Genomic DNA, 20739 nt, shown 5'->3' on the forward strand with positions numbered 1-20739 from the left:
CTGCCGCCTACAGGCCGCGGAGGGAACTGCAAGCTTTTTCATGAACAACTGTTATCACATCAGTTCTAATGAGACCAAAGAAAGCAGCCGACAGTTTGATGATTTTATTAACATGTCAGATCTTGTTGAATGCTGCCACGTCCATGGACTGAACGTAATCCTCAAAGGCTGTGATCTGCTCCTCCAGGATGTCCGTTCCCACCTGAAAGGACAGAACGCCGTTAGAACCTGAGGGGGGGGAGCCAGGAGGAACAGGAAGGAACCCACCTTATCGTCTTCCACCACACAGCTGATCTGCAGCTTCTTGATGCCGTAACCCACCGGGACCAGTTTGGCTGCAGAACCAGAAACAAAACTCTTAAGGTTCTGTCGATGCAGCGATTGTGGTCTGAACTAAGGGTTCTGCAGGGTCAGGGTTCTGAGTGTGCATCAGACTTCAGTCGAAAGATGGTGAGTAAATCATCATCTCTGCAGATCCGTGACTCTGATCAACGACCCATCGGTTCCTTACACTGTCCCCACACCAGCCCGTCCATCTGGATGCTGCGCACGCACTCCTCCAGCTTCGCCATGTCCGTCTCGTCGTCCCACGGCTTCACGTCCAACAAGATGGAGGACTTGGCGATGAGGGCGGGTTCTAGCAGAAAGGGAGGCTTCAGTGGGGCAAACAGAGCGCTACGTCTGACCGTAAGCAACGACCGTCAGGTGAAAACAGGTGTCCATCAGGCGCTCAGCCGAAAGATGGTGACTGGATCATCATCATCATCATCAGAGAACTGCTGCAGACTGAGCATGTGCAGACTTACTCTTGGCTTTTTTAGCGGCGTACTCGGCCAGACGCTGCTCCTTCAGCTTAGCGGCCTCCGTGTCCTCCTGCCGGACCACAATCACACAGGTGAGATGGAAGCGATGAAGACCTGGCTAAGACTGCAGCCTCACCTCTTCATCAGAGCCAAACAGGTCAATGTCATCATCATCTTCATCCTTGCTGGCAGCAGGGCCACTGGAGGTGGTGTCCGCTACACCCGTGGGGCCGTACTGACCCAGAGGCTTTTTCACACCTGGAAGACTGAAGGCCGGAGGTCAGCGTTGGAGGTCAGCTTTGGTCTCCGGACCCTCGCCTCGTACCACCACGTCCGCCTCACCTGTTCTTCTGGGCCTGGTAGGACTTGATGTGGTTGTACCACCGCAGGGCGTGGCACAGGTCAGCAGGGGGTGGAGCCGAGACGGCCTCGAACACGGCTACGTCCGCTTGAGAGGGGACATACCTGGAGACAGACCGTTGGTTACCGTGGGTCTAAACACACCTGATCCCCGCACAGGGGCAGGTCCAGACCGCCTGAGACCCGGAGAACATCTACAAGTGGAAGACGGGATCTCCTCCATCCAGCAGACGGGTTTAGGATCCCCACCTCCACAGAACTCCAGACACAGCAGCTCAGGACTGGACCTGGACCGGGTCAGACAAAGCAGCTCAGGACTGGACCTGGACCACAAAAGAACTTTGGTTCTTGGGTGTGGATTTAAGTCTACGGGACCCGCATCAACATGTGTCCAAAAGGTTCGTATCAGGAACCGGGAGGACCAGCTGCAGACCAAAGAAGCAACAAAGTCTGGGTTCTGAAGACCACGGAACCAGTGACAAACTACAAGGTTCTGTGCCCGGGTAACGGTCAGATCACCCACAATGCACCGCGCGCACCATGTAAGAGAACCAGCCATGTGACCCGCGGCACGAGCCAGCAGGAATTCTCCAGAACCCTGGCGGAACCAAAGACTTTGGCTGGCGCGTTTCTGCCGGTCAAAGCACCGAACCGATCCCGGGCCGTCCCGCGTGTTCTCGGTCTTTCTGCGCGGGTGTTTAGCGCCAAATGCTAAGCTAGCAGCTAGCATGGGTAGCCGGGCGGACCCAACATGGCGGCTCCGCTCACCCCTCGATGAAGCTCCGGTCCGTCAGGAAGTCGTTCAGAACTTTGAGCCCAGACGAAGACTTCAGGTCCCCGAACCCCATGACGAAGATGAGCTGCTTCTACCGCGACCAAGAGGAGAAAGAGGAGGGAGGGAGGACGGGAAACGCATTTATGCCGGAGCTCTGACTCCTCCTCAAGACTCCTCCTCCTTGGAGGAGGAAGAGGAGGAGGAGGAGGGGCAAGGTCTGCACCAGAACATACAGGTTCTAACTGTTCTAACTGGTCTCAAAGTTCCACTCCAACCCTCATCCGATGTGTTCTCAAACTCAAAGCGTCTTTAAATCCAAACCCCCTGTGGTTCTCTAGGACCTAGTGTCTGCAGAGCGGCAGGAGTTCATCAGACATTCTCCTCTGAGTTGTGGGCGGGCCGCTGGCGTGGAGCTGAGAGCTCTCTGTTTACATGCTTGCAGGTCTCTCAGCTGGTCCTGGCTGGTTTCGTTCTGTGTTCTGCAGTGGAACCCTGCAGGAACGTGGAGTCCCTCTAAGGCCCCCCCCCCCCCCCCCGGTGGAACAGCTGCTTTGGTGTTTTCAACACGTAGAATTTTCTCCTGATGGAGGACAAATGGAAAGAATACATGAATTTCTGAGGGTTCCTTTATCCAAATGAAGCAGCAGATGAAAAAACGCTGTTTCATATTTGTGATGCTGAACATATCCTGGGCGGGGCCACAAGCTTCATGCCCCGCCCCTTTCTCCCCTGCAGACCAACAGATCCATGAACGTTTTTGTTTTCCTGGAATCTGGATAAGAACCGGCCGGATGGATGGGTGGGATGCTGCTACCATTTTTAATGGTGTTAGATTGGGGCTGTAAGCTAGTGGATCTGGATCAGGTGGAACTGGAGGAACCCGGACATGTCTGAGAACTGATCTGCAGGGAAATCATCTCCTTTGCATTCCATCAGAACGGACAGGTTAGAGTTAAACAAACAACAGTAAAAGCAGTCAGACCTGAATGTCATGTGACCCGCCTGTCCTCATTCCCTGCTCCCATTGGCTTTCAGCATGAATGACCTTTACACACCTGAGTGAGTCGGTTTCATACGAGCAGACATGGGTCAGGCAGGATCGTCTTCCTGTCCTCAGGTGAGTCCATCTTCTGTCCTAAAGCTTCTGCACTGCTCAGGTGTCTTAAGGGAAATGTCCATTTGAGAGGGGCGTGGCCTATGCCATGTTTTCCTGTCATAGACTGTGAAGAGGTACATTACACGGTCTGTAGTTGTTTAGCCTGTGAGGAGGTAGAAATGCTCAGCCCGTCAGTATGTTTATAGAACAGAAGGGGGGTGTCTTGTTGACATCTCCGTCTGCAGACCGGGAGACGTTCTCTGATACCTACTGATAAAGAACAGATGGACGTTCTAGGTGTGGTTCTTCAGTGAGGTTTGTGGCTGAGGTCTTTCAGTTCCACCCAGGAACCCAGTTTGTCCTTCGGGCTTCTTTCATTACACATAGCAGGTTGATGTTGGACCAAGGAGGAACTTAACCTGTGTGGATGCTACAGACCACGTCACACGCACACACACATGCACGCACATATTCACATGCACACACACTGCCCTCTCATGTAAATGAAGTCCAGATCTTCCGGACTAGCAGCAATGCAAATGTGTCCTCTGTAGAGGACTTGTCCTCCGTTTGGCAGGACAACATTGTTTTTGGTAGTCGGGGGATCTGCCTCCTCTTCTGGACAAACATCTCTGAGCCTTCAGCGTACACTCCTCTTCCTCCTCTTGGTCTTAGAAGTCTTTTGGATTCTCTAAGGCAGTGCCTGGTATGGTCCTGCTTTGGGACATTCTGTCAGGGTTTTTTCAGAACCAGAACTCTGGGTTGTGGAGCTGTGAGTGTGTCCATTCCAGCGGTAACAGGTGTGCGTCGTTGCAGGTGATTCTCATGGGTTTGGACTCTTCAGGGAAGTCTACTCTGCTGGCCAGACTGCTAACAGGAAAGGTGAGTCTCCTGCAGTGTGAATGCCACGATGCTGGGGTTTTTGGCTGAGTGTGGCTGGTGATCTTCAGGTGGTGACCACGTCTCCAACCGTCGGCTTCAACGTTGGAACGCTGAACCTGGATAAGAAGACATCTCTGACACTCTGGGATGTTGGGGGGCAGAAGAACATGAGGCCCAACTGGAGGTACAGGGGCAAACACCAACAGGTGGTGCATGAAGGCAACACCACCCTTACCCAATGTGACTCCTGGAGCACACTGGGTTTGTATGAAATGATTGATTGATTGATTTCAAGCATTCATTGTATACAGTAGAAGAAATAATCCCACAGATTTATCAAACTCATTACAGAAATGATGAACTGATTGAATAAAATCAATCAAAAACAGACAGATGTTTGCGGGACACCACTACTGACCTCCTTGACCACTGATGTAAATTCATCAATCTTGACGAAGTGTTTTCTTCCTGTTAAATAACTTTAGCGCTAGTCCTCATGTCCCATTCACTTCCAGTTGGTCAGGTTGGATGTTGACAGTCAAGCTTCATATTTTTGTCACATACACTGCGACTCCTCCACCTTTATTGTTTTCTCTGTTCACATAGTTAAGTTCTTAGTTTTCTAATTCAAAGTCAGCGTCCTTGTCGCGGCTGAACCAGGTCTCAGATCTGGCTCTGATATCAAAGGAATGTTCCATGTTCTGATGTCTTCAAAGTTGGTCTACATGTTTCTGCTGTTAAAGAGAATGATTGACAGTTTTTCTTCTGGGTTAACAGAGTTTTTAAAGTCATCCATGCTGCAATATCTGCAGTTCATGTTAACAGTGGAAAAGAACTGATCAGGGTGGATGTCTTGAAGGTTGTTGTCATTATTACTGAATATTTTAAGGTGGGTCTGCTCACCATTCAGATCTCTGAGAGTTGTGGTGACTGTTGAAGAAAAAGTGTAGTTTCTTTTAGAAGCCATGGATAGTAGAGGTCATCGACCAGCATCTTCACGTATCTCTTGTTTACACTGCAGTGGGTAAAGACTTCTCCAGCTCCTCCAGGTTCCTGAAAATGATGATCTTTGATTCCTCAGGGGGGAATTCCTCCTTTTAGCTTAAATCGTGCAGTCTTTTACCCAGGTTCCTTGAATTTTCCCAGCCTTTTCAGTAACGTGCTCTTCCTGCTATGTCTTTTAGTGAGATTGTGGTTTATAAAAATGTTGGTTCCCTTCAGATTTCTCCCTTGCTTCAATAAAGCTGCTGTTTGTTTCCGTTTGACAAACTTTCAGAGGATCTCTGGTTTGTCGGTGTCTCTTCTCCTGGAATGTGGTCTGCAGATCTCCACATTGTTGGTGAACTCCACAGTGCTTTCCTCCTGCTCGGTGGATTCTTCACCGTTCCCGGCGGTCACTGCGTGCGCGTATGACCGGGGTTTGATTTTCAATCTGGTGGTTATCACATACCGTATTTTCACGACCATAGGGCGCACCGGATGGTAGGGCGCGGTCTCAGTCACGGGGGATTTCTCTGTCTTTGACACATACAGAAGGCGCACCGGATGTTAAGGTGCGGGCATGTTAACGCCCCGTTCAGACCCTCAGAGCCTCCAGAGTGGGTTAACATCCAATCTCTGTTCTTTAGAGGAAACATTTTTTTTGTTACTCTTCTCCCTAACTGAATAACACAAACTGAATGGTCACTCACTTGCACGCTCTTGTCTCCCTTCCTCCTTATCCTACACAAGCGCTAAAGACACACAACACACACACACACACACTTAATGTGTGTTTAAAAAAACAGCGGGAGTAAATCTGAGTTAGCTTTAATGTTTTCCTCCGTGTAGCTGATAGCTGTGGTTCAAACAGGGCTTCAGCCATCTTGTTAACAAATGTGGGGACCCGGGCCTTAGCCCCGCCCATGGCAACTAAGACTCATGGGAAGTGTTTATTCCCACACCTTGAGTTAGGTGGCTGTGAAGAGAAGTGAGTCTCATGTTGTGATGCTGGGTATTTGTCTACGTTTGGGAGCAACCTATGTCACTGCTCACCTACCTTCCTGAATAGGCTGATTGGCTGGTTATGAGGTAGAAGAAAGATGATCAGTCTAATTTTGCAGACAGTGTCACTACAGTTGGGTTCCACTTGGGCTTTACGTCTCTCCTCCTTCCTCACTCCATCTCCTTCTACGACCCACAACTACATATTAGGTGCACTGTCTCATAGGGCGCCCCCTGCTGGCAGAAGATAATTTATGACTTTTAAGTGCGCCTTATAGTCGTGAAATTACGGTAAATCCTGGAGAACCGCTCCTGGTCATCCATTGGTTTTCAATTATCTCAATCCTGTTGACGGTCTGATCATGCAGAGCCGGCAGCTTTTTGCCTCTTCCAGCACGTTAGGAATCTGTACGTGCATAACTTCATGGGTCATGATCAGAAATACTTTGTTTTTTATTTTTGCTTTCTCATCAGAAATTGGTTTTTGCAATATTTACGCCTTTTGCAGTAAATAGTTGTGAAGTGCAGCTGCTCTATGCCTCCATGGTGTCGTGGAGTGAAGTATGTCAGGTGGAAACTAAAAATGGAAATATAGGGATCGAGAACCCATGGACATGACCTCTGCTGTGGTTGTACAGACTCTACCTGGACAACTGCAAGGCCCTGGTCTTTGTTGTGGACAGCAGTGACACGGCTCGCATGGCCGAAGCCAAGAAGGCGCTGAAGATGGTCCTGAGTGACAAGAAACTGGAGGGGGTTCCTCTGATGGTCCTGGCCAACAAGAAGGATCTCCCTAACAGCATGAAAATACGAGAGGTAACCTTCCTTTTGACCTAGAACCCACTTTGCTTTCTGAGAAGTTCAGAGATGTTCAAAGTAGTTATTCAATGATCTCTAAAGACAAAAACCACGATTACTTGGTGCTCCAGTCCGTGGTTCCTACAACCAACAGAAAAACCAAACATGATGTTCTTCTGTCCTCCCAATGTTCTCCCAGTCCTGCTGGGTTCAGCTTATCCCAGCTGACAGGGTTCTGTCTGTTGGTGTTTGGTTCTCAGGTGTCTACTCTGCTGGACCTGGAGAGCTACAAGGACCTGCAGTGGGAGATCCAGGCCTGCAGTGCCGTGGAGGGACTGGGCCTGCAGCAGGCCTTCCTCTCCGTCCACAGAATGATCAAGAAAAGCTGAGAGGACAACAGTCTGACACCTTGTACAAGTTTTTACTGACATCTTCACATGAACTGACAGGTTCCGTCATCTGGTTCCTTCACAATTTCCTGCTGTCTTTGAACTTTGACATGTAAATCTTCTTTTAATGTTCAGCCTGAAAATTCAAAAATTAAAGCGTTTCTAGATAAAGACTGGATGACATCATTCAGACAAACATCTACATGTTCTTCCTGATGACCTCAGAGTTGTCACCTCTGAGCTCCAGACTCTTGAGACAGGACCAGGACTGGACCAGCAGCAGGACAGGAACCAACACCCACAGTCCATTAAAGAAGACCAGGTAGACCCACAGGTAGATCCAGCGGGAGGTGTTGAGATGAGGACTGCCGAGCAGCCAGTCTGGACAGAAGGTCATCCAGCCGCCGTACAGCTCGCACACGCTCAGAGCAATCTGCAAGAAATGTCTGACATGCACAGGTGACAGGTGACCATGGTGTCATGACCCTGCAGTTTTTGAGAGACGCTTTCTTCTCCTCTACAGCTTCTCTAAAGCACACCGCCCTCTGCCATGCACGTTCTAGAATGCACTAAACGGATTCTTGAATGTGTGTTCACACTGGAACTGCAGGGAGGGGCTTCTCCTTTACTGTTACCCGGGCATGGTACATTGGTACTTCTGTGTTTTCAAAAGGACGACATGCACACGTCACTACCAGTCCTGATTGGTTCAGCCGCTTTTTGACGTGTGTTCAATGGCAGCGGGTTTAGTACGTAAAACGGGTCTACAAACTTGCGTAGCGACGCGTGACAACATGCCTGGAAGTGGCATTTACATGTTTACATAGACTTTTCATTGAAAGTGGCTGCTGGAACGCACTAGCTGAGGGCGGGGCTTCTGATTTCAACCGACTAAAACAGATTTAAAGTTTATAATTGAAATCCAACTTTGGCTGGAGAACAACCCAGATCATGTTAAACCAGGATGGATGGATGCTTAGATGGATAGTTGGATTGGTGGATGGATTTTGTTTTAACTGTCACAGTATACAGACCACCCCCCCCCCCCCTTCCTGTTTTATTGAAGAATTCTCTGAATTTTGATCATCTCTTCATATTAGGTACCATAGAATTTTAATTTCTGGTGATTTTAAGCTGCATGTTGACAATTATGATGATATCTATGCCTGTGAGTTTTTAAATCTTCTAAACAGCATAGATTTTCAGTATCATATCACACAGTCAAATCACAACAGAGGACACACCCTGGACCTGGTCATTACCTATGGTCTGTCCACTGGGGTGTCCTCTGTTGTTGACTTGGCCATATCAGATCATTATTGTGTGTTTTTTAACGTCACCAGTGAAATCCAGCAGGAAGCCTCAGTGAGAACTGTGAGGAAACGGTATTTAACTCCTGAAGTGGCTGATATTTTAAACAAACTCCTGCTCAGATTTGACCTGCACCCTGTGATTTTATTCTTGATCATTTTAATAATAGACTTCAGTCTTCCATAGATGCAGTGGCTCCATTTAAAACAGAAACATTAACAACCACTCCTAAAATGCCATGGAAGACTGATGACATTAAAGCAGAACTGCAGGAGAGCAGAGAGGAGATACAGGAAGACGAAATTATTCATTCATAAAGACATTTTAAAAGAACAACTCAAAATCTACAATAACTTGGGCCAGAACCTCCTATTTTTCAAAAATCATTTCAGAAAATAAAAACAACCCCAAATTTCTTTTTAAAACCATTGATATTTTAATAAACAAAGACTTCAACAAGTCCTCCATGCCATCATCTAATGCTGCATGTCAGGACTTTGCAGACCACTTCATGGGTAAAATCAATGCCATAAGATCAAACATTTTATCCATGCAGTACACGGATCTTAACAGACCAACAGCATTGTTTTTACCAGAAGAAACACTGGGGAGTTTTGTCCTGGTTGATGCGGAGATGCTTGGTCGAGTTGTATCCCAAGTAAACGCTATAACCTGCCTTTTAGATCCCATTCCCACTTCACTTTCTAAAACATTTTATGGATTCTTTGAGTCAGAGCTTTTAAATATAGTAAACTGCTCTCTTCAGACGGGGGTCTTCCCCTCTGCCTGTAAGACGGCGGTGGTGAGGCCCCTTCTGAAGAAGAGTCAATTAGATCCAAAAAATCTGGATAACTATAGACCCGTATCCAACTTACCATTTTTAAGTAAAATAATAGAAAAAAGTGTCGCTACTCAACTGCATGAGTTTTTGAATGCCCAAAGATTTTTAGAGACATAGTCTGGTTTTAGGACAAGCCACAGTACAGAGACGGCTCTTTTAAAGATCGTTAATGATCTTAGAATAAACTATGACTCACAAACTTTCTGTTCTGGTGCTACTGGATCTTAGTGCCGCTTTTGATCCAGTAGATCACCAGATTTTATTAGACAGACTTAGGAGTCTGGTGGGCCTCTCTGGAAATGTTCTTAAGTGGTTTTACTCTTACCTTACAGATCGACACTTTTATGTAAGTATGGATACGTGCTCCTCAGGAATCCATGAAATATGTTGTGGGGTTCCCCAGGGGTCGATTTTGGGGCCAATACTTTTTAATTTATATACGTTGCAGGAGACATGGCGTTGACTTTCACAGCTATGCTGATGATACACAGCTTTACATCACCGTGTCTCCTGATGACCTTGAACTTATTAACACACTTTAAACTGTATTTTAGATATAAAGTCATGGATGGCAGAAAACTTCCGACAGCTTAACCAGGACAAAACTGAAGATGTAATCATCGGTTCTGAAGACAAGAGAGAGATGATTTCACCACATCTTCATAATTTTAAACTTTTTGACTCTGAGCTAAATTTTCAAAAACATTTAAAAACATTGCCAGAGTCGCCCGTTCCTCTCTCTTGCAGCACAGAGGTACTGATGCTTTTATTTTCAGTCGTTTAGATTACTGTAATGCCCTGCTCTCTGGTTTACCAAAAAAGTCAATCTCAAATCTACAACTATTGCAGAACTCAGCGGCACCAGTTCTGACGAGGACCAGAGGGCGGGAACACATCACACCAGTTTTAAAATCACTGCATTGGCTCCCTGTGTGTTTCAGGATTGAGGTTAAAATTCTTTTAATGGTTTATAAATGTTTTTATGGTCTTGGGCCTTCTTATTTAAATGATATTCTTTTAAAATATGAACCCTCGGGGACCCTGAGGTCCTCTGGCACTGGCGTCTTGGTTGTCCCTAAGGTGAGGACCAAAACTTATGGTGAGGCTTCGTTCTGCCATTACGGTTCTCACCTGTAGAACAGACTTCTGGAGAACCTCAGGCCCGCAGAGACTGTAGAGGTTTTTAAGAAGAGGCTCAAGACCCACCTTTTTAATTTAGCTTTTAGTTGATTTTAACTGCTAATTTATTCTAGTTTTGGTATATGCTATTCTATGTATTTATTCTCATTTTTGTGTTTTTATATACATCTTAAGTCTTTAATTTTAGCATCTCATGGTTTTAACCTCAGTGTTTCTGGTGGGGATAATTTCTTCCAGGGCTACCGGCTCGGTCGGTGGTTGTTGCTGCAGTTGTCTCCCTTGCTGGGGCAGCTGGAGTCTAACTTTGCAGCTTCACGGCTGTGAAGTGGACCCCGTTGTTGTCCCAGTCTGGGGGGGGGGGGGGGGGGGGGGCTGTGGCGATGCTCCCATGGCCAAGCTGGCTCCTGGTATGAAGAGATTCCCAAATACCATTTCCTTACAGCAGAGCCAGGCCTTACATTTCTGTTAGAAGTTACACAGTCATTATTCTTTGTACGTGGGGGCCAGGGGTCATATGTTTTAACAGAGGGGAGTGGGTGGAGGGGGGGTTGGGTTTTTACTGTAATATTGTGTGTTTTTAATGTTAAAGCACTTCGAGCTGTGCAAATGCATGAGAAGCACTATTTTATAAATAAAGTTTGATTTGATTTGATTTGAATTGATGGAAGGATGGATAAATGGATGGATGATGGATAGATGGATGGATGGATACTGTGTTGATTTCTAGGGAATTTACATAAACCAGGAGATCCTGACTCCTTCTTCTTCATCTGTTTTACCAGCTAAAAGTCGGTCTTTGTCATTAAAAATATTTTCATGTTGACCTGAGGTTTTTAGTGCTTTATAACTTTATACATTTTTCTTTCCAGAATTTCTTTTGAAAGTTTTTGTTTAAATGTAAACAACAGTTACTTGGTCAAACCCTGGTTTGAATTTAAGCCGCTTGCATGCATACATATTCTGTGGGCAGAAATGTCCTGTTGATGTCAGAGGTCAGAGGCCAGACTGGTTCCAGCTGATAGAAAGACAACAGGAACTCAAAAAACCACTGGTTCCAACTGAGGTCTGCAGAACAGCATCTCTGAAAGAACAACACGTCCAACCTGGAGGCAGATGGACTACAGCAGCAGAAGACCACACTGGGTACCACTGCTGTCAGCTAAGAACAGGAACCTGAGGCTACAATTCCCACAGACTCACCAAAACTGGACCATAGAAGATGGAAAAACCTTGTCTGGTCTGATGAGTCTCCATTTCTGCTGCCACATTCAGATGGTAGGGTCAGAATTTGGCCTCAACAACATGAAAGCATGGATCCATCCTGCCTTGTACCAACGGTTCAGGCTGTGGTGGTGGTGTCATGGTGTAGGGGATGTTTTCTTTGGTCCCCTTAATACCAGGTGATTATGGTTCCAACGCCACCGCCTACCTGAGTATTGTTGCTGACCATGTCCATCCCTTTCTGACCACAGTGGACCATTTCTGATGCTACTTCCAGCAGGATAAGGCTCCATGTCATCAAGCTGGAATCACCTCAGACTGGTTTCTAGAACATGACAATGAGTTCTCTGGACTCAAACAGCCTCCAGTTCTCCACTCAATAGAGAACCTTTGGGATGTGGTGGAACGGGAGATCAGCATCATGGATGCAGATGACAAATCTGCATCCATGATGCTGTCATGTCAACATGGACCAAAGTCTGAGGAATGTTTCTAGAACCTTGTTAGATCTATGCTGTACACAAGGATTAAGGTGGTTCTGGAGGCTAAAAGGGTCCAACCCAGTTCTAGAAAGGTGGACCTGATAAAGTGGCCGGTGAGTGGACATCGTAAAAGCTGAGAGCGCTCCTTTTGTCCCTGGTTTTGTTACCTGTAGTACTTTTTCTTCAGTATGGCGTGGATAAGCAGCAGAGCAAGAATAGAGTCCAGAACTACAGTGAAGATCTCAATTGAAACAATGGTTGGATCAGAAACTAACCATCGGCTGTCGGCTTTCCCGTACTCTTTCCCTGCAGGAGAAACAGGAAGAGCAGGTCAGGCTCAGTCCGTTTGTGTTAAAGAAAGATTCTCCAGACGTTCTGAAGAAAACAGCAGGAACCTTCAGACTTACAGAGTTCAGCAAGAGGACCTTCAGACGTCTCCACCGTTCCAACAAGAGACATGTACACAAATGGACCTTCCTGAAGACAAAACAGAGTTCAGCTCTCAGTGAAGGCGCTGGAAGCAGGCGCTGCAAACTAGCTGTAAATGACTGCTGCCCGTGGACGCTGCAGATGGACACTGCAGACGGACACTTTAAACAAATGCTGCAGACGGAAGCTGCAGACAGACGCTGCAGACGGAGGCTGCAGGCGGACACTTTAAACAAATGCTGCAAACAGGCAAACGCTGCAGACTGAAGCTGCAGGCGGACGCTGCACACAGGCAAACGCTGCAGACAGGCAAACGCTGCAGATGGATTTCTTCAGACAGGCAAACGCTGCAGACAGACAAACGCTGCAGACAAACACTGCAGACAGACGCTGCAGACAGACAAACGCTGCAGACAGGCAAACGTTGCAGACAGGCAAACGCTGCAGACAAACACTGCAGACAGACGCTGCAGACAGACAAACGCTGCAGACAGGCAAACGTTGCAGACAGGCAAACGCTGCAGACAAACACTGCAGACAGACGCTGCAGACAGACAAACGCTGCAGACAGGCAAACGTTGCAGACAGGCAAACGCTGCAGACAAACGCTGCAGACGGACGCTGCAGACAGGCAAACGCTGCAGACAAACGCTGCAGACGGACGCTGCAGACAGACGCTGAATACAGTGGTAAACAAACGCTGTGGATGGATGCTGAATTTTCTGAGGGAATATGGAATATTTCCCTGGTTTCTTTACCACACCTGTCGGTGCGCGGTCTCAGGTGTGTCACGAGTCTTTGGTCACATAAAGGTTCACACATCAGCTGAAGCTCGTTGGGTCTAGAAAAGGTGAAGTCTTCTCACCAGAGTCAGGTGGACGATCACGTCATAAAAGAGCCAAAGCAGGATCCATCTGTCCTCTCCAGACGTAATCCCTCCATACCTGTACGTGAGGAGAGCGGCACAGAACACCTGCAGGACGCATGCCGACAAGGACAGCAAGCTCACAGCAGACAGGCCAGGGAGCTCAGCCGAGTCCATTTCAGAGCAGAACCGGGTCTCTGCAGAGGTTCTGGTCTGGATCTTTGTTACTTCTGAGACGCTGCTCCAGCGTGGCAGGAACTCCACAGGAATGTGAAGAGGCGGGGCTGTGGGAGTATGACACGATGGGTCCTTCTCCAACCAAGCGCCTCAATGAAGGCCCGCCTCTGTTTTCCTGTTGGTCGTTGCAGTGAACTGCCTACTTCATGCCCCGCCCCCTGTGGTCAGAGGTCACCAGGCAGAGACCATTGAAAACAGCAACCAGTCGATTCTCCAGAGAATCCCTCCTGGAATCCCTTCTGGAAATATTTGGTTTGGACCGATCTAAAGCAGAATCAGACGCAGGAAGGTGGTGTCAAAGACTTTATTGATTAAAGTTCAGGTGACCCCCCCCACCACCACCACCACCGCGGGGGAAGTTCTTTGGCAGAAGAAGGACTGACTCCCAATAAACGCAGAAGAACACAAACGGAACCCACTTTAACCGGTTCTGCTGATCATTTAGATGGAGAACAGATTGGTTCTACTGATAAATGAAGAGAACCTTCAAAGAAACTTCTCAAGAACATCTGAGAAGTGAAGGAACGTGGTGAGTGGAAATTGGAGGCTTTTTTTTAAAAGAACACTATGTTCCAAAGATCAGGAGAACGTTAATGTTGGTTGAAATAGAACAAACGTTTGGGTTCTTTGAAGAACATTTTCTAAAAGCTGTATATATAAATCAGGGCAGAGGAACCCAGACGGTGTTACAGAGATCTCATCTGGATCTTGAAGGAACATCTAAACTGTTAAATGAGCTAAATTCTAGAACAAAGTGTTCTACAATATGTTAAGAAAAAAGCTAAGGAGAACGTCAGGGAGAACCCTTAAACAGCTGTCCAGGCCAGACCTACTGGAACTCTGAGAAGACCTTCATGGGAATGTGGGATAACCCTGAAGGTTAACAAAGCCTGAGTGGAATGTGAAGATCTTCTCCGCTTTGGCAGAACCTAAATTAGGAGGAGCTTAAGAACCCGGTGGTCTGAAGGAACTTTGACAATACAGTGGAATGCTAAAGGAACGACCTTGTCTGAGTTCACACGAGGGTCAGAGGTCAATGTTCAGGCACATCTCCACCAGTGAGTCGGGATCTTGGGTCAAAAATGGGGTCAGTGACGGAACCTTAACAAGCGCAGAACATTGATTCTTCTCAGCGAGAGAAGAGAAAGATGCAGAACGAGAGACCAGAGTCTGGACTGCTGCTTTCAGGAGGTCTGGAGAACTTCAGTCTGTGGCTGAACGGAAGGCCTGAGGTTCTCCGGTTCCTTCCTCTTCCTCTGGGAGGGTGGAGGACAGAGCATAGGCTCCACCCACTTCCTCTGACACGACAGACACATCAGCCTCTGCCTTTACCGACCCCTTCTCCTCCTCCTCCTGCTTCTCCTCCTCCTCCTGCTCTGCTGGAGCCAGCTGGGCATGGACCTGGGTGAAGGGAACCTCCACCTCGGAGCTGCTGGGAGGCTGGACCTGGGCCTCAGTGGTGAGGACCTCCTCGGTGTGAGGAGACGCCTCTGGAGGCTGAGAGTCGGAGTTGCTGCGAGGCTGACAACACAAATGTGGAGAAACTGCTTGAACTGTGGACTGAGGTTCTTTTGAGGGAAACCTGAGAGAACGTGCTTTAGGCCCTTTGAGAACCTCTAGGGACTGACCTTCCTGATGCTGAACATCTGTGGGGAAACCTTCAGGGCTGAAGTTCTCTGCTTGATCTTGTTCATCTTCTTCTCGATGTTCTCCCTGGTGAAGGCCCTCTTCAGACTGTCCACCTGCAGAGACAGCCGCAGTCAGACCCACCTGTCCGTCACCTCACCTGTTCGCTCCTCTGTGGTTCTGACCTTCTTCAGACTGGACCGCTTCAGCTTCTCTGCTCGGGACTTTTCCATGTTCTCCAGATCATGAGACCAAAAGTCTTCTTCCTCCTGATCTGCTTCCAGACCCACGTCTTCATCAGAGGAGAGCTCAATGGTCTGCAGTCCGTCTTCTTGGTTGGCGGCTGTTCCTGGAGCCGGTTCCTCTCCCTCCTCCAGGATCTCATCTCTGGGGAACGGTGGAGGATCCTTCACGAAGACGCTGGAGGGGATCTCGTTTTCCTCCTGCGGTGGGAACCAGACAACATCTCCAGATTAGGTCCATGACTGGAACCCTCTGAAGGTCTCTGACAGACGGAACCATCTGTTTGGACCTGCTGGGATCAGAACCTTCAAGAGGTTCTGTTCCCTCTGCAGCTGCTGCATGACCGGACCTCAGGATGACGGTGCCGAGCCGTTTATGGACTGAACCAGACCAATGGCAGCACAAAACGACTAATGAAGATACACACAAGGGCTAAAACACACACACACACACACACAAACACTCAAAGGTGAACAGACATCTACACAAACGTTTGCAAACATCTACACAAAGGCTAATAAAAAAAACACAAGGGCTAACAACATCAACACAAACGCTAGCAAACCTCTACACAAAGGCTAACAAACATCTACATAAAGGCATACAAAAAAGCTAACTAATATACACAAAAAAACACCTGTACACAACAATGGACACTCACATATACACACTGACACACACTTATGCATGCGGAGACACACCTACTCACTGCTGCACACAAAAAAGCAATCTGGAATTCTGGACAGGTATTTTTTAAACCACACAAAAGAACCCCAAACTGACACACAACAGCACATGCATCACACATGGACACAAAATGGCACACACTACACACTGACACACAGCGGCACACATACTATGTGCTGACTCACAAAACACAATGCAAGTTGACAATCAACGCTACACACACTACACTGAGACAATACACACTGACACACATTGACAGACATACTACAAATTGATACACAACGGCACACATACATCAAATTCATACACACTATGATACACACACTACAAATTGACACTCCACAGGCACTACACACTGACACACAACAGCACTCATACCACAAGTTAACAGACAACAATACATACACTATAAACTGACACAACACCACAAGCACTACACACAGACATACAGTGGTGGACACAATAGTTGGTTCCCCTCAGTTAAAGACAGAAAGTCCACAATGTTCTCTGAAATGATTGAAATGTTCAAAAGTAACAATAAATTAAAATCTATTGGACATTAAATAAACAAAATCAAAACATTACTTTTGAGTTGTTGATGAACAGAATTGTTTAAAAAAACAAACTAATGAAATAGGGCTGGACTAAAATGATGGTACCTCCATAAAAGACTGAGAACTAATTGCCCAGGGGGTCATGATGAAATCAGGTATGTCCTTTCATTGACATCACAGCTGTTTTCAAATCTCCAGATGATCAAGGCATTCTGGGTAGAAATGTGCTGCCTAGTGTCAGAAAGCTTGGTCTCAGTGGCAGGTCATGGGTCTTCCAACAGGACAACCATCCAAAACACACAGCCAGAAACCCCAAGAATGGCTCGGAGAAAAGCGTTGGACTATTCTGAAGTGGATTCTATGAGCCCAGATCTGAATCCCATTGAACATCAGTGGAAGGAGCTGAAACATGCCATTTGGAGAAGACACCCGTCACACCTGAGACAACTGGAGCAGTTTGCTGATGAGGAGGGGGCCAGAATACCTGTGGACAGGTGCAGAAGGCTCATTGACAAATACAGAAACCGTTTCATTGCAGGGAAAGGTTGGGCAACAAAATATGAAGTGATGGGTCCCATCATTTTTGTCCAGCCCCGTTTAATTAGTTTGATTTTTTAAAAATTCTGTTAATCAACAACTCTAAAGTAATGGCTGATTGTGATTGTTTAATGTTCAATAAATTTTAATTTATTGTTACTTTTGAACATTTCAAGTCATTTCAGTGAACTTTGTGGACTTTCTGTCTATAACTGAGGGGAACCAGCTATTTTGTCCAACACTGTACAATGAGACACGGACTACACAATGACACACAGCAGAACACATTTAACACACTGACACACAACAGTACCTGCTCTCCTAACTGACACATAATGGCACACACACTACAAACTCACACGTAACAACAGTACTCACTTTACAAATTGAAACACAGTGGCACAAACACTACACACTGACACACAACGTCACATGAACTACACACTAACACACAACGGCACACTTACTATAAACCGACAAATAAGAGAACCTGCATTGCACACTTACACACAACTTCATAGTTACCACAAAATGACACACTACACACTAGCACACACCAAAAACTGACACACAACGGCACACAAACTGACACACAACAGCACACGCACTACACAGAGCCACACACTAAAATCTGACACACAGCGGCACACACTACACACTGACATTCAACAGAACCCAGTCTACACACACCCCCGTCTTCTATTGTTGGTATGTTCCGTCTGTGTTATTCCCTGGTTTGGCCACTAGGGGTCTGAGTGACTGAGATTCATGGTGAAGAGCCAGACTTTGGACATACAGATGAAACTTCTGAACCTTATGAGGATTTGGCTCCATGGGCAGACGCTCTGACATCCTGCATCTTTTCCACCCACCTGGAAGATCAGGACTTTGAAGTGGTTTCTGCTGATCAGGTGGGCGTGGTTTGCCTCCAGCCTCTTCACCTGGACAGCCTGACGCTCCATTTTTTCCCGGACCTTTGAGAAGGACAGACAGACGGTGAGTCCGAAGACAGACTGGTGCTGAGCCTCCCAGATGCTGCGTTCACTGACCTCTTTCATGGTCACAGACATCTTACGGCTCTTGTCCAGCAGTTTGCTGACGGTGTTGGAGGTGTGACTGTGGTTCTTGGACAGTTTGGTGATATCCGCCTGGATCCCTCTGACTACATCTTCCATCTCCACCTGATGCGTCTGAGACACAAAGTACGTCAACGTTCCCAGCATTGATGCTGCGTTTGGGTTCTTGGTGAGAACGTTACTGGGGTCTGTGAAGCGCTTCAGAGCCTTGGGGCTCCAATTCCACGTTGTCTATAGTTCTTACAGCAGTCCCAGCTCCAGAACACATTCATGTATATTTGTCAGGGCAGGAACCCCATCCACCCCCACCCCCAGGATGTCCCAGCAGCAGACGAGACAGTCCTGCCGTCTGTGATGCAGCAAACCTAAAGAAGACCATGATGTGAAAAACCTGGACCTGATGTCAGAGAGCAGACGGATGACCGTGACCCACAGAACCATCAGTCACAGATGGATCAAAGAGTCACTGTTAGCCAATCATCAATGGAGCTGCAGAGGGATTGAGTGATGGATCATCAATGGAGCGCCGTCAGGATCCTGGCCAACCTCTGTCACCTTTCCCAAAGCTCTGGATGTGATCTGACCCTAACCCCCGACCCTAACTGTGACCCAAACTCCCATGTGACCCAAACTCCGACCCTGACCCAGACCCTAACCCCCAAACCTAACTCTTACCCTAACTCTACCTGTGACCCTAACCCTGACCCTGACCCTGTAAGTGTCAGGTATGCTGGATGAGCCAGATGTTCCTGCCGCTGAACACTGAACGCACAAACAGGCTGGTGTCACATTTCTGCAAAGCGGTCATGTTGGGCTGGACTCTGATTGGTCAATTAGTTTCTTGGTTCTGTTTTTAGGAAACTTCCGCTCAGGTTTAGACTTTGAGATTTTCAGATCACGGTAAAGTCAGTCTAAAGCAGACCCAACATTAGAAACTGCTAAATGAGGGTTCAGGTTTTCAAATCTGAGAGTAGAACCCCCCAGAACCTCACAGAACCTTGTGCTGCTCTGTCTCACCTCCATCTTGTGCTGATTCTCCTGCACAGTGTCCAGCATGTTGACCAGCTTATCCAGCAGTGTGAGGACTGTGATTGCGTTGACGGGTCCCTGACTCAACTTGTCCGGATCCATTTCTGTTGAGGGAAAAGAGGGCGAGGCCAGCTCCGGCTGCTCCGCGTTCTTGAGGGGAACCAGCAGATCCTGGCTCTGGTGGGTTTCAGTGGTCACCATGTCGACGCTTTGAAACCAGAATCTACGGTTAGGTTCTGTTAAAAAGCAAAGTTCCACAAAGCTGAACTCTCCTGCTTCAGCGTTCCTGTGAGTGTGTTGCTGCTCTCTGATTGGCTGGCCCTGAAGGAAACTTTCCAGTCAACTTCCCTGCTGTCCACACCTTTAACCGCTTCACTGCTGCAGTCGGAGGAGCGGCAGAGGAACTGTTCAAGAACAAAGACAGGAACTTCCACCTAAGACTCCACCTCACTCACTGCTTCCTGTTTACAGTAGAACAGGATCAGAAAAACCAGATCCGTTCTGAGTCGGGGCTCAAACCTCAGAGACAAAGGCCTCGACTTCCCTGACGAGGAGAAAAACTGTGAATAAACTGAGTTTAACCAAAAGGTTCCTAAAACATGAAGGCTGCAGCCCCAGGGTCAAAGGTCAAAGAAGTCTAATTTAAAAAGAGATTAGATTCTTGTTGTAAAACTAAAATATTAAGTAAAACAGTAACAACCATTAAATCCCCAAACTAATTAGGTTACCTTCACAGGACTGAAAGGGTTAACTGGCTCTGCTCTGGAACTGTTTACCACAGCCTCGGGGGGTGTGGCCTGTTGTCATGGTGACAGGTCAGAAGGGAGGGTGGAAACATGCTCCTCACTCGTGTTTTCCAAGTGAAGTCATCTGGAACAGAGTCAGCCGCCTTCCTGCGTTTGTGTGAAAATCTGTAGCCCGGGTCCATTAACTCTAAATGTTCTGCTCTAAACTGTGGAACCAGAAGGTTCTGTTTAAACTCTGTGGAACCAGAAGGTTCCGTTTGGACTCTGTGGAACCAGAAGGTTCCGTTTGGACTCTGTGGAACCACAATGTTCTGTTTAAACTCTGTGAAACCAGAAGGTTCTGTTTCAACTCTGTGAAACCAGAAATTTCTGTTTTAACTCTGTGGAACCAGAATGTTCTGTTTCAACTCTGTGGAACCAGAAGGTTCTGTTTCAACTCTGTGGAAGCAGAAGGTTCTGTTTGAACTCTGTGAAACCAGAAATTTCTGTTTTAACTCTGTGGAACCAGAAGGTTCTGTTTCAACTCTGTGGAAGCAGAAGGTTCTGTTTCAACTCTGTGGAAGCAGAAGGTTCTGTTTCAACTCTGTGGAACCAGAAGGTTCTGTTTTAACTCTGTGGAAACAGAAGGT

General features: G+C 47.3%; 4 protein-coding genes across 4 annotated transcripts; 1 reads left to right on the forward strand and 3 right to left on the reverse strand.

Moving 5' to 3' along the window:
- Window positions 1–89: 89 nt before the first annotated feature.
- Window positions 90–2135, reverse strand: eef1b2 (eukaryotic translation elongation factor 1 beta 2). Its single transcript, XM_004086040.4, has 7 exons — window positions 1932–2135; window positions 1146–1268; window positions 940–1069; window positions 807–873; window positions 512–637; window positions 268–335; window positions 90–202 (listed from the first exon to the last, which is right to left on the reverse strand). Exons 1-7 carry the CDS (start codon window positions 2009–2011, stop codon window positions 116–118), a joined length of 681 nt encoding a protein of 226 aa, XP_004086088.1. The 5' UTR covers window positions 2012–2135; the 3' UTR covers window positions 90–115.
- Window positions 2136–2484: 349 nt separating this feature from the next.
- On the forward strand, window positions 2485–7259 carry LOC101155579 (ADP-ribosylation factor-like protein 11). Its single transcript, XM_004086041.4, has 6 exons — window positions 2485–2883; window positions 2974–3055; window positions 3851–3916; window positions 3985–4100; window positions 6538–6715; window positions 6958–7259. The coding sequence occupies exons 2-6, from the start codon at window positions 3023–3025 to the stop codon at window positions 7084–7086; spliced, it is 522 nt and encodes a 173-aa protein (XP_004086089.1). The 5' UTR covers window positions 2485–2883; window positions 2974–3022; the 3' UTR covers window positions 7087–7259.
- On the reverse strand, window positions 7100–13668 carry ebpl (emopamil binding protein like). The gene is made up of 4 exons (XM_004086042.4): window positions 13376–13668; window positions 12489–12558; window positions 12249–12387; window positions 7100–7532 (listed from the first exon to the last, which is right to left on the reverse strand). The coding sequence occupies exons 1-4, from the start codon at window positions 13550–13552 to the stop codon at window positions 7286–7288; spliced, it is 633 nt and encodes a 210-aa protein (XP_004086090.1). The 5' UTR covers window positions 13553–13668; the 3' UTR covers window positions 7100–7285.
- A 232-nt stretch (window positions 13669–13900) lies between these two features.
- On the reverse strand, window positions 13901–19726 carry cavin2 (caveolae associated protein 2). The gene is made up of 6 exons (XM_004086045.4): window positions 19353–19726; window positions 18309–18449; window positions 18132–18233; window positions 15424–15681; window positions 15241–15354; window positions 13901–15133 (listed from the first exon to the last, which is right to left on the reverse strand). Exons 1-6 carry the CDS (start codon window positions 19563–19565, stop codon window positions 14816–14818), a joined length of 1146 nt encoding a protein of 381 aa, XP_004086093.1. The 5' UTR covers window positions 19566–19726; the 3' UTR covers window positions 13901–14815.
- Window positions 19727–20739: the final 1013 nt, after the last annotated feature.

Source organism: Oryzias latipes, chromosome 2, assembly GCF_002234675.1.
Source record: "Oryzias latipes chromosome 2, ASM223467v1".
Taxonomy (NCBI): domain Eukaryota; kingdom Metazoa; phylum Chordata; class Actinopteri; order Beloniformes; family Adrianichthyidae; genus Oryzias; species Oryzias latipes.